This window comes from Haliotis cracherodii, unplaced genomic scaffold, assembly GCF_022045235.1.
Source record: "Haliotis cracherodii isolate W230 unplaced genomic scaffold, xgHalCrac1.p SCAF_7, whole genome shotgun sequence".
NCBI lineage: Eukaryota > Metazoa > Mollusca > Gastropoda > Lepetellida > Haliotidae > Haliotis > Haliotis cracherodii.
Genome location: NW_027266330.1, coordinates 20,756,268 through 20,769,536, shown reverse-complemented (window position 1 = coordinate 20,769,536; position 13,269 = coordinate 20,756,268). Strand labels below are relative to the sequence as shown.

General features: G+C 43.4%; 1 protein-coding gene across 1 annotated transcript in view; it reads left to right on the top strand.

Annotated features, from left to right (window-relative positions):
* Window positions 1-13,269, top strand: part of LOC139447529 (amine oxidase [flavin-containing]-like) — a 53,651-nt gene that overhangs the window by 36,777 nt on the left and 3,605 nt on the right. The window contains exons 8-14 of the mRNA XM_071228934.1: window positions 3,472-3,560; window positions 6,001-6,160; window positions 7,353-7,449; window positions 8,297-8,408; window positions 9,128-9,225; window positions 10,287-10,398; window positions 11,005-11,067. Coding sequence (XP_071085035.1) covers window positions 3,472-3,560; window positions 6,001-6,160; window positions 7,353-7,449; window positions 8,297-8,408; window positions 9,128-9,225; window positions 10,287-10,398; window positions 11,005-11,067 — 731 coding nt within the window. The remainder of the gene's footprint in view (window positions 1-3,471; window positions 3,561-6,000; window positions 6,161-7,352; window positions 7,450-8,296; window positions 8,409-9,127; window positions 9,226-10,286; window positions 10,399-11,004; window positions 11,068-13,269) is intronic.

The following is a 13,269-nucleotide window of genomic DNA, read 5'->3' as shown; positions in this document are numbered from 1 at the left end:
ATGCTTGGACAGTGTCATCTACAAATTATGAAGGTGACTGGACTAGTGTCATCTGCAGAGTATAAAGGTGACTAGGTCAGTGCCATCTGCAGATTATAAAGGTGTCTAGACCAGTGTCATCTGCAGATTATAAAGGTGACTGGACCAGTAATCTGCAGAAAATAACGGTTTTCTAGACCAATGCCATCTGCAGATAATAAAGGTGTCTATGTCAGTGTCATCTGCAGATAATAAAGGTGTCTATGTCAGTGCCATCTGCTGACAATAAAGGTATCTATGTCAGTGCCATCTGCAGACAATAAATGTGTCTAGACCAGTGCCATCTGCAGATAATAAAGGTGACTAGACCAGTGCCATCTGCAGATAATAAAGGTGTCTATGTCAGTGCCATCTGCAGACAATAAAAGTGTCTAGACCAGTGCCATCTGCAGATTATAAAGGTGTCTAGACCAGTGCCATCTGCAGACAATAAAGGTGTCTAGACCAGTGCCATCTGCAGATTATGAAGGTGACTGGACCAGGACCATCTGCAGATTATAAAAGTGACTGGACCAGTGTCATCTGCTGACAATAAAGGTAAATGGACCAGTGTCATCTGCAGACAATAAATGTGTCTAGACCAGTGCCATCTGCAGATAATAAAGGTGTCTAGACCAGTGCCATCTGCAGATAATAAAGGTATCTATGTCAGTGCCATCTGCTGGCAATAAAGGTATCTATGTCAGTGCCATCTGCAGATAATAAAGGTATCTATGTCAGTGACTAGGTCAGTGTCATCTGCAGATTATGAAGGTGACTATGTCAGTGCCATCTGCAGATAATAAAGGTGACTAGGTCAGTGCCATCTGCAGATTATAAAGGTGTCTAGACCAGTGTCATCTGCAGATTATTAAGGTAGACCAGTGCCATCTGCAGATTATAAAGGTGACTGGACCAGTGTCATCTGCAGATTATGAAGGTCACTGGACCAGTGTCTTCTGCAGATTATAAATGTGACTATGTCAGTGCCATCTGCAGATAATAAAGGTGTCTAAACCAGTGTCATCTGCAAATTAGGAAGATCACTGGACCAGTGTCATCTGCAGACAATAAAGGTGTCTAGACCAGTGTCATCTGCAGATTAAAAAGGTGACTAGACCAGTGCCATCTGCAGATTATGAAGGTGACTGGACCAGTGTCATCTGCAGACAATAAAGGTGTCTAGACCAGTGTCATCTGCAGATTATAAAGGTGACTGGACCAGTGTCATCTGCAGATTATAAAGGTGACTGGACCAGTGTCATCTGCAGATTATAAAGGTGACTGGACCAGTGTCATCTGCAGATTATAAAGGTGCATAGGTCAGTGCCATCTGCAGATAATAAAAGTGTCTGGATCAGTGTCATCTGCAAATTATGAAGGTGACTGGACCAGTGTCATCTGCAGATTATAAAGGTGACTGGACCAGTGTCATCTGCAGATTATAAAGGTGACTGGACCAGTGTCATCTGCAGATTATAAAGGTGCATAGGTCAGTGCCATCTGCAGATAATGAAGGTCACTGGACCAGTGTCTTCTGCAGATTATAAAGGTGCATAGGTCAGTGCCATCTGCAGATAATAAAGGTGTCTGGATCAGTGTCATCTGCAAATTATGAAGGTGACTGGACCAGTGTCATCTGCAGATTATAAAGGTGACTGGACCAGTGTCATCTGCAGATTATAAAGGTGCATAGGTCAGTGCCATCTGCAGATAATAAAGGTGTCTGGATCAGTGTCATCTGCAAATTATGAAGGTGACTGGATCAGTGTCATCTGCAAATTATGAAGGTGACTGGACCAGTGTCATCTGCAGATTATGAAGGTGACTGGACCAGTGTCATCTGCAGATTATGAAGGTGACTGGACCAGTGTCATCTGCAGATTATGAAGGTGACTGGACAAGTGTCATCTGCAGACAATAAAGGTGTCTAGACCAGTGTCATCTGCAGATTAAAAAGGTGACTGGACCAGTGCCATCTGCAAATTATGAAGGTGACTGGACCAGTGTCATCTGCAGACATTAAAGGTGTCTAGACCAGTGTCATCTGCAGATTAAAAAGGTGACTAGACCAGTGCCATCTGCAGATTATGAAGGCGACTGGACTAGTGTCATCTGCAGATTATAAAGGTGTCTAGACCAGTGTCATCTGCAGATTATGAAGGTGACTGAACCAGTGTCATCTGCAGATTATGAAGGTGACTGGACCAGTGTCATCTGAAGATAATGAAGGTCACTGGACCAGTGTCTTCTGCAGATTATAAAGGTGACTAGACCAGTGCCATCTGCAGATTATGAAGGTCACTGGACCAGTGCCATCTGCAGATTTTTGTTAGTGACAAGATAATCCTTCAGGTGGAGCAGTACAACTTAATATTATTTTCACACCACATTCTTTCACGAAATCTGGGATGTCCAGTGAACTATTCCTTGTTCAGGGTTAAACCTGAGGATAAGTTATGTTTTTCCAGTTCCCTGTCTGGTGCTCATCACCAAAGGCAGGGACTGGCCAGCTCGCTATACTGTCTGAGTGGGGTATTCATTCATGTTAAACTGAGGCATGGTATCTCAGTGGGCAAGCACTATGGAATCAGCATTTATTAGTCCAGACAAGGTCAACCACCCCCCCTCCTCTCTCCCCCCCCCCCCCCCCCCCCCCTCCTCTTCCCCCCCCCCCCCCCCCCTCCTCTTCCCCCACCCCCACCCCCCCCACCCCACCCACACACACATAAACATGTATGCATGTCGCTTATAAAGTGCAATAATCTTCGATGCGACATTAATTCCCATTTCATCTCACCTCACCCATTTAAAATCATTCCTAAGATTTTTAGTTTCACCTCACCTCACCCATTTAAAATCATTCCTAGCATGTTGAGTTGCATTGAGGTTTATTGCCCATTTGAATCCAAACATACACAACCGGTACAATGGTAAGTGTATGCCTTTTAGTGAATTTTACCAATAAATGTTTCAAAAGAAAAAGTCTTTTATGATTGCATGGAATTGTCATGCACACTTTATATCTTCCAGGTTGTCAACAAACCAATAAGAGATTAAGGATATCACTGAATATATAATTTGTTTGAATTGGCCATATTTTGATGATGGGGGGGGCACAGATAGCCCAGTCATCTAAGGCGCCGCGATTCGCTGTGCAGAGTTGCGTCCCTTGGGCGCGCCAGAAACCTATGGCTTGATTCCTGGTTCGCACTGATTATGTTTCTAGGTTTGTCAGCACCATACCCGTGCTCGTGGATTTCTCCGAAGTGGTAAACGTCTGAGACCTGCATCACTTACGGCTTTCCTCTTACATTAAGCTGACATGCCGCGATATAACTGGAATACTGTTAAAAGCAGCATTAAACCCAACTCACTCACTTATGACAGTCTATACAACTACTACAGGGAAGGTTTGGTTATGTATATGTATGTGATGTCTTCCATTTACAGATCGAGTGTTGTTGAACCACCCTGTGTCGAAAATAGAACATAAGCCCTCGGAAGTTGTAGTGCAAGATGTGAACGGCAATCGATATACAGTGAGTGACAGCGTTCGATTGACTTGCATGTTCTCTAGACTGACCCTCTTGGAGGAAGGGCTTCAACAGGGACCATTCTTATACTCGAGTGGGCGGTCGGGTAGCCTAGTGGTTTAAGCGTTCGCTCGTCACGCCGAAAACCCGGATTCGATTCCCGACATGGGTACAATGTGTGAAGCCCATTTCTGGTGTCCCCCGCCGTGATATTGCTGGAATATTGCTAAAAGCAGCGTTAAACAATACTCATTCATTCATACTCGAGTACCGGGGGATGAAACTTAGCTCGTGGTTGAGTACCCATTAATCGGAACCTTTCAATGACATAACTATGTCTATGTATAACAGTTCAGCGTGTATGCTGATGTAGCTTCCTTTCTCAAGCGAATAAAAGCAAATAATATGTAACTTAACTGAAACAAAACGTAAAAACAACATTTGTTGTAGCAGCCAATCAGGTAGTACCCCACACTTGTTGTAGTGGCCAATCAGGTAGTTCCCCACACTTGTTGTAGTAGCCAATCAGGTAGTACCCCACACTTGTTGTAGCAGCCAATCACGTAGTTCCGTATTCTTGTTGTAGCAGCCAATCAGGTAGTACCCCACATTTGTTGTAGCAGCCAATCAGGTAGTTCCCCAGACTTGTTGTAGTAGCCAATCAGGTAGTTCCCCACACTTGTAGCAGCCAATCAGGTAGTTCCCCACAATTGTTGTAGCAGCCAATCAGGTAGTTCCCCACACTTGTTGTAGTAGCCAATCAGGTAGTTCCCCACACTTGTTGTAGTGGCCAATCAGGTAGTACCCCACACTTGTTGTAGTAGCCAATCAGGTAGTTCCCCACACTTGTTGTAGTAGCCAATCAGGTAGTACCCCACACTTGTAGCAGCCAATCAGGTAGTTCCCCACACTTGTTGTAGTAGCCAATCAGGTAGTACCCCACACTTGTAGCAGCCAATCAGGTAGTTCCCCACACTTGTTATAGTGGCCAATCAGGTAGTTCCCAACACTTGTAGCAGCCAATCAGGTAGTACCCCACACTTGTTATAGTGGCCAATCAGGTAGTTCCCCACACTTGTTACAGTGGCCAATCAGGTAGTTCCGTACACATGTTGTAGTAGCCAATCAGGTAGTACCCCACACTTGTTGTAGTAGCCAATCAGGTAATTCCCCACACTTGTTGTAGTAGCCAATCAGGTAGTTCCCCACACTTGTTATAGTGGCCAATCAGGTAGTTCCGTACACTTGTTGTAGCAGCCAATCAGGTAGTACCCCACACTTGTTGTAGTAGCCAATCAGGTAATTCCCCACACTTGTTGTAGTAGCCAATCAGGTAGTTCCCCACACTTGTTGTAGTAGCCAATCAGGTAGTACCCCACACTTGTTGTAGTAGCCAATCAGGTAGTACCCCACACTTGTAGCAGCCAATCAGGTAGTTCCCCACACTTGTTGTAGTGGCCAATCAGGTAGTACCCCACACTTGTTGTAGCAGCCAATCAGGTAGTTCCGTACACTTGTTATAGTGGCCAATCAGGTAGTTCCCAACACTTGTTATAGTGGCCAATCAGGTAGTTCCCCACACTTGTTACAGTGGCCAATCAGGTAGTTCCGTACACATGTTGTAGTAGCCAATCAGGTAGTTCCCCACACTTGTTGTAGTGGCCAATCAGGTAGTTCCCCACACTTGTTGTAGTAGCCAATCAGGTAGTTCCCCACACTTGTTATAGTGGCCAATCAGGTAGTTCCGTACACTTGTTGTAGTAGCCAATCAGGTAGTACCCCAGACTTGTTGTAGTAGCCAATCAGGTAGTTCCCCACACTTGTTGTAGTAGCCAATCAGGTAGTTCCCCACACTTGTTATAGTGGCCAATCAGGTAGTTCCCCACACTTGTTATAGTGGCCAATCAGGTAGTTCCCCACACTTGTTGTAGTAGCCAATCAGGTAGTACCCCACACTTGTTGTAGTAGCGAATCAGGTAGTACACCTCACTTGTTGTAGCAGCCAATCAGGTAGTACCCCACACTTGTAGCAGCCAATCAGGTAGTACCCCACACTTGTTGTAGTAGCCAATCGGGTAGTACCCCATGCTTGTAGCAGCCAATCAGGTAGTACCCCACACTTGTTGTAGCAGCCAATCAGGTAGTTCTCCACACTTGTTGTTGCAGCCAATCAGGTAGTTCCCCACACTTGTTGTAGCCAATCAGGTAGTACCCTACATTAGATTGTCTGATCCTGACTCAATTATCATATTGCTTGAATATTGCTGAGTTAAACAACCAACGAACAAAACAATATATGTCTTATTGCACGATACACAAAACTGATGAATTCCATATTTCAGTATCCTTTCAATATTTGTATAGTGTATTTCCACTGTTGCTAGGTTTATTCTCTGATTTTTTGTGCCTGTTGTACTCTTTTTAAACATGATTTTCTTCATGACAGGCAAAGTATGCGATCATAGCAGCCCCCCTGCCCATCCAGAACAAGATCATCTACGACCCACCACTTCCAAGTCTGCGCAACCAGCTTCTCCAGAGGGCGCCGATGGGATCGGTCATCAAAACATTCATGTACTATAGCACACCGTTCTGGAGACGGAAAGGTCAGTACTCTGAACCTGTGTACAGACAAGATAAAATGATGTGATGTGATGTTTGCTGTTTAATGCCGCAATCAGCAATATTCCAGCTATATGACGGCGGTCTGTATATAATCGAGTCTGGACCAGTCAATCCAGTGATTGACATCATGGGAATCGTTCCACGCAGTTGGGATACAATGAGATGCATCAACCTAGTCGGCGAGCCTGACCACCCGATCCCGTTAGTCACCTCTTATGACAAGCATAGTCGCCGTTTACGGCAAGCATGGGTTGCTGAAGACCTATTCTACCCTGGATTTTCACGGGTTGACAAGTGAAAATGTTAAAAGACTAAGGGTGCTACTTGTAAAATACTGACCCACATTGCTTTCAGAATCTGTTCTTAGATGTCAAGAATATATATTTCGACCCCAATAAAGGCAATACTGGAAATCAGTTATTATGTATGGATGTATACTACTCAAAAAAGTTAAGCATCTCCTGATTCTTTCATATTACTATAGTTAATCTCTCATGTCATGACAGATTAACTTTACCATTATGAAAGAATTGTGTGATCCTTAACTTCTTTTGAGTAGTATATGTTATGACTAGAGCTTCTAGTTTTAGATGAAAAATAAATTTGCTGCACTGGAGTTAAACAGTTATCCAGTAAGTGAACAGCATGAGAGTGAAATTAGTCAAACATCAAAGACCCATACCCACTCACTCGCTCCCTCCCTCCCTCCAGCCTTCCCTCCCTCCCTCCCTCCCTCCCTCCTTCCCTCATTCACTCACTCACTCACAGCCGTCTAAGGTGCTGCAATTTGCTCTGCAGAGTTGCTTGCCAGGAATCTATGATTGTGGTTCCACATAAGTAAGCTGACACATGGTGACATAGCTGGAATAATGTTCAAAGGGGCCTTAAAAACTCTCTCGCTCACTCGCATGCTCACTCACAATATGTCAATCACTGGATTGTCTGGTCCAGACTTGATTATTTACAGACCGCCGTCATATAGCTGAAATATTGCTGAGTGCAGAGTTAAACTATAAGCAAACAAACAAACACTCACACATTTACTCACTCATGCATTTTCAGCGTCCAAACCATCCTCAGTCACTCACTCACTCAGAGTAGTCAGTCAGTCAGTCGGACAGACAGACAAACACTCATTCTAACCCTGTAATGTGTGGTTACCTGTTGTTTCAGGGCTGTGTGGCTCCTCCGCTATAGATGACAAGGATGGGCTGGTGGGGTTCACCCTGGACCACGTTATGCCCGACGGATCACACCCAGCACTTATGGGGTAAGAGTAAGACAGACAGGGCCTCATGCATGAAGTGATCTCAGCTTCACGTCTGTCGAAGCCTGTGTTAAAGTATGGAAGTTAAGGCAGTTGTAGTGCTACAATCCTTTGTGAAGCTTGGGCCTGCACATTGGTTTAATTCCTGTCCAACTATTTCCAGACTTCATATGACTTCATAGCATTGCTTGCAGGGTACATACATTACAGTTACCTACAAATTTGTCATTAATTCATTAATCTGGTGTGTGGTGTTTTGTGCTTTGCAGATGCAGATTTCTTGGATGATGCACTTAATGTTTCTCCCTTGTGAAATAGAATGTACTTAATACTTGTCAAATTGAATGTACTTAATACTTGTCAAATTAAATGTACTAAATACTTGTCAAATTGAATGTACTTAATACTTGTCAAATTGAATACTTGTCAAATGGAATGTTCTTAAAACATCTTAAATAGATGTACTTACTACTTGTCAAATGAAGAATCTCATCATCTGGAACGTTGAAAATATGAGAATGCTGACAATAGTGTTCTTGTAATTTCTTTGCAACAATTCTTGTACTTCAGTCTATGCCAAAAACTTTTGAGTCTGCGAGCCAAACGTTTGCATCGTTTTCAGTAGATTTAAGTGTTTATGTGTGGTCTATTATCAGCTGAGGCTACATTTGCAGACTGGTGCTTCAACTGCAGCATCAGTGAAGAGAGGATGGAGCACTGGATTTCAATTTCTTTCTTTTTTTAATTCATGAATGTACTGTTTGGATACAGATAGTGGCAGCTCCTGCCTTTCCAATACTTCATGACCACTTTGAGATGGCGATGAATCAACTGTGGATTGTATTTCCAGGTTCATCTTGGCAGATAAGGCAAGGCGGTACGTGGAGCTGACTCCAGACGAACGGAAGTCAAGAATAGCTCACTTATACTCCAAGGTCTTTCAGACTGATGAGGCATTGCATGTAAGTGATTTCTGATTAGTGTACAGATGTTCATGGAAAATGTGAAAATGCATTTCAGAATATTTGTTGAAGGAATATTTTGATGTGCCTCATTTTAATAGAGAATCCAGACTAAAATGTCTGTCCCAAATGAGATTGGCTTTGATAGATTCCACTGTATACATACCTGTAGTAGCACAGAAATTCAGCTGACTGGACAGTGCATTGAGAAATCTGGTCATAATTGTAGCCTGTGCATTATGAGGAGAAGGACTGGCTGGGGGAGCAGTGGTCCGGAGGATGCTACACGATGTAATGTTGCATATATTATCTAGCTGTATTGACTACCTATGTATCTATTGGGGATGTAGCCTGTGCATTATGAGGAGAAGGACTGGCTGGGGGAGCAGTGGTCCGGAGGATGCTACACGATGTAATATTGCATATATCATCTAGCTGTACTGACTATCTATGTATCTATTGGGGATGTAGCCTGTGCATTACGAGGAGAAGGACTGGCTGGGGGAGCAGTGGTCTGGAGGATGCTACACGACCATGATGTAATATTGCATATATTATCTAGCTGTACTGACTACCTATGTATCTATTGGGGATGTAGCCTGTGCATTACGAGGAGAAGGACTGGCTGGGGGAGCAGTGGTCCGGAGGATGCTACACGATGTAATATTGCATATATTATCTAGCTGTATTGACTACCTATGTATCTATTGGGGATGTAGCCTGTGCATTACGAGGAGAAGGACTGGCTGGGGGAGCAGTGGTCCGGAGGATGCTACACGACGATGATGCCTCCCGGCTTCCTTACCAAGTTTGGCAGGTGAGTACGTCAGAGGAATAAGGCAGAAAGGCTGTGGTTGTTTCTGTGGTAGTCTGCATCAGCAAAGCATTCCTGCATTGCTGGTAGCCCCTTTTTCATAGACCAAAACCAAGAGTGAAGTCCTCACTCCTGCATTAGTGTTTACTTTTTCACCTTTTTAATGAAGAGTGAGTGGGTTGGGTTTTAGCTGCTTCTAACAGTATTCCAGTTACCGTATTTGACGTAATAAGCGCCCAGGGCGCTCTCAAAATTAGAAATAGGGGGCTCTTATTAGAATATTATTTTAGTGAAAACAAACAGAGTTAAAAGATAAATTTTGTGGTTTATGCTGACAGCCTGAAATGTTTATGCACGACAGATATATTTTTCCAGAATTTAATTGCCCATAATTAAGTGTGCATATAACAGATGAGTGCGTATTATACGTGAATATATAAGTCTTGTGTACATTGATCAATTGGAAGGGGTGCTAATTAGGATTGTTCACTGGCCAATAAATTAGCAAATATCGCCGTGGGCGCTTATTAGAGCAGGCGCTTATTACGTCGAATACGTTATATCATGGCGTGTCAGCTTAATGTGGGAGGAAAGTAATGCAGGTCATTTACGACTTTGGTGAAACCCAGAGCACTGCTATGGTGGTGGAATGTAATTGGGGTGAACCAGCATTTGTAGCCACAATCATAGGTTTCTGGTGTGTGGAAGGGACATAACTCTCCATAGCGAGTTGCGACCTTAGACGACTGGGCCACCCTTATCATCTGTCCATGTGGAAGCTATGATAATGATTCGTCATTCTGATGAAACGAAAACATTGGAATTCACTGCAGTTTAACCATATGTGCTTGGAATCGGGTGTCATAGTTTTACTTAGTGTAATTTGGAGGTTACCAATTGAGGAGTTATGAATTAGCTGACAGTAAATCAAGAAATTTTAGTCAGATGCAAATTTTGGATTCAAGTTTGAGTGAGGCATGAATTATTTTGAGAAGAATTCGGGGAGGGATGGCAGATGACTGTACATCATTTTGGTCTTGTACACTGATGTTGTTATTCTTCAGTTATCTGAGGCGACCGATTGGACGGATGTACTTTGCGGGGACGGAGACGGCCACTCAGTGGTCTGGCTACATGGACGGCGCGGTGCAGGCCGGGGAGCGAGCAGCCAGAGAGGTAGGCAGTCACCATTGTCCACTTTCCAACCTTGCCGAACTAGGCTGGAGTTTCTGGTCCCGATCGTAGCGCCACCAGTGGCTATTACGAGTATGTCCCTTCTATGTCCCTCCTATTGACTAATCACATGTTTCATTTCACTTGCACTTGCTACAAACAAAATGGTGGTGCCTTGTCAAGAAGATCTGATGGATAATCAAGATCTGGAGTGTGATAAAACTGGGTCTTACATCATGAAGTGCATCAAATCACTGGAGCACCAAGATTAAAAACATGAAAAGATTTGCAAAATGTCTGTCAATGTCCATTTGAGGGTACAAATTCTTTGCAAATCCTGCAGTTGACCGTAGTCTGCACTTTGTCATCCATGTTGTTTGTGAACTGGATGTCTAGTTCGTCAGGCAATTTTGATTGGACTATGCATAGACTTGTTAGTCCAGCCAAAATATTACTGCGGAATTCCAGTCTAGTTCAGCAAGGTTGGAAATGGGACTTTTATAGTCAGTTAACACCCTTGCTTCGGGAAGATGGAGAAACATGCACCACACTTGTCAGGCAATGTACCTCTTCTCACTTTTATAATGCTGCATTCCTTTCTGTTCACAGATCCTTCATACCATGGGCAAAATCAGGGCTGACCAAATTTGGCAGGCGGAGCCAGAAGATATGGTAAGATGTTTTTAGTTTTTTTCTTCGCGCTGCTCTCAGCAATATTCCACTTGAATGAATAATCAAATCTGGACCAGACAATCCAGTGTTTGATATTATGAGCAACGATCGACGCCATTGGGATACGATGACATACATCAACCAAGTCAGCGAGTCTGACCAACTGAGGAGCCAGTATGGCTGTGGTTCATGCACAGATGCCAAACCCTAATTGAAGCCTTTGAGTATAGAGTACTGTTTGAGAATAACCAATGCAGGTTTTTCTCTTCGACATTTACATTAGTCCACGACCTAAGTGGATTCATGGTCAGAGCTCCACTTCATTCGACCGCCTCCGTGGTCTAGTGGTAGAGCGTCCGCCCTGAGAGAGGAAGGTCCGGGGTTCGATCCCCGGCCGCGTCATACCAAGAGATGTTAAAAGATGGTACTTGTTGTTACCCTGTCTGGCGCTCGGCATTAAGGGGCTATAACAAGGACTGGTCAGCTCGGAGTCAGTATACTGTGTCTGAGTGGGGTATTCATGTTAAAATGCGGCATGGTATCGCAGTGAGCTAGCACCATAAATCGGCATCAGTCCGGACTAGTACAAGCAGCCACACACACACATACATGCACGTCGCTATATAAGTGCAATAATCTTGGAGGCGACATCAAACCCGATTTCACCTCATCTCACCTCACCTCACCTCACCTCACCTCACCTCACCTCACCTCACTTCATTCAATCGATGTGGTGTTTCAAGTTTCTGAGTACAATAAATTACGTTTATAACAAACATGCTTATCACAAACTGACCGATATAACGAACATATTTTTTAGTTCCGTCATTTGTTGTATAAATGCTGTATATATGCTTATAACGAACTATGGTTATTATGAACTAAAATTAGTGGTCCTTTTGAGTTCGTTATAACCAAAGTTTACTGTAATATCGGTGCAGGGATTGACTTCAGCCGCGATTCAATGGTGTTCTTGTATATTTGTCAGCAATTCTCATTAGGGCATGATGACATTCAATAAATCAAGTACCAGCTTGCTGAGCTGTTTGTTCACACTATTTCAGTCATTTCAACATCAAACATCTGGTTCATTCGATGTAACACATGTTCGTATCACAAAAACAAAAATGAAGGCAATATTGTTGTGACAAAAGTCTGCCATTAGCTAGGATTTCCCAAAATATTCAGCGGTCTCTTTGATGATACTGTATGGATACTGGATGTAATGCGGCTCCATGTTTACATTTTACACTTGTTGTATTCATGCGCTTTACTCTCCTTATGAGGACACATAAATATGGCATAATAATAGGATACAAAACTTGTTTCAAATTCATATCAAATTTATGTCCCCCTTGCAATACGTTTTCATTGTCCCTTGCTAATACTCGGGACTAGTACACATGTAATCTTAATCTCTGCGTATGACATATTGTCTGACATACAGTACACAAACACCACTGAATTTGTAAATCTTCATGTCTAGTGATCTCATTGTTTTTTCAGTGTTGTAGCAATTCACTGCCTGTGTTCGAGACGCAGAATATTTTAGGATTTTTGTTTGTTGAAAATCGACATAAAGACAAAATGTTTGTCAAACTTAATGATGATACTGGCGGTCCCTGAGAACCAAGATTATTTTTTCTTTAATATGATGAGTGAGTGAGTATGGTTTTATGCCGCTTTTAGCAATATTCCAGCATTATCACGGCGGGGGACACCAGAAATGGGCTTCACACATTGTACCCATGTCAGGAATCGAACACGGGTCTTCCGCGGGACGAGCGAACGCTTTGACAACTAGGCTACCCGACCGCCCCCTTAATATGATGAAAGTGTAAACCTTCAGGGAACAGAATACATATAGGTGATGTGAGCTTATGTCATTGCCTGTTTGCCTACCATCTGTCGTAAGCATCTTCTCAGAAACCATTGGACCAATGAAGATGAAACTTCCCATCCGTGTTCCCACCACTGATGACACACTAATTGGTCAAAGAGATCCGCTCCTAAATTTGAAGGGGGCACGGGTGGCCCAGTTGTCTAATTCGCTGTGCAGAGTTGCATCCCTTAAGCACGCCAGAAACCTATGATTGTGGGTTTCGAATCCCGGTTCGCCCCGATTATGTTTCTAGGTTTGTCAGCACCATACCCGTGCTTGTGGGTTTCACCGAAGTGGTAAATGTCCGAGACCTGCATCAC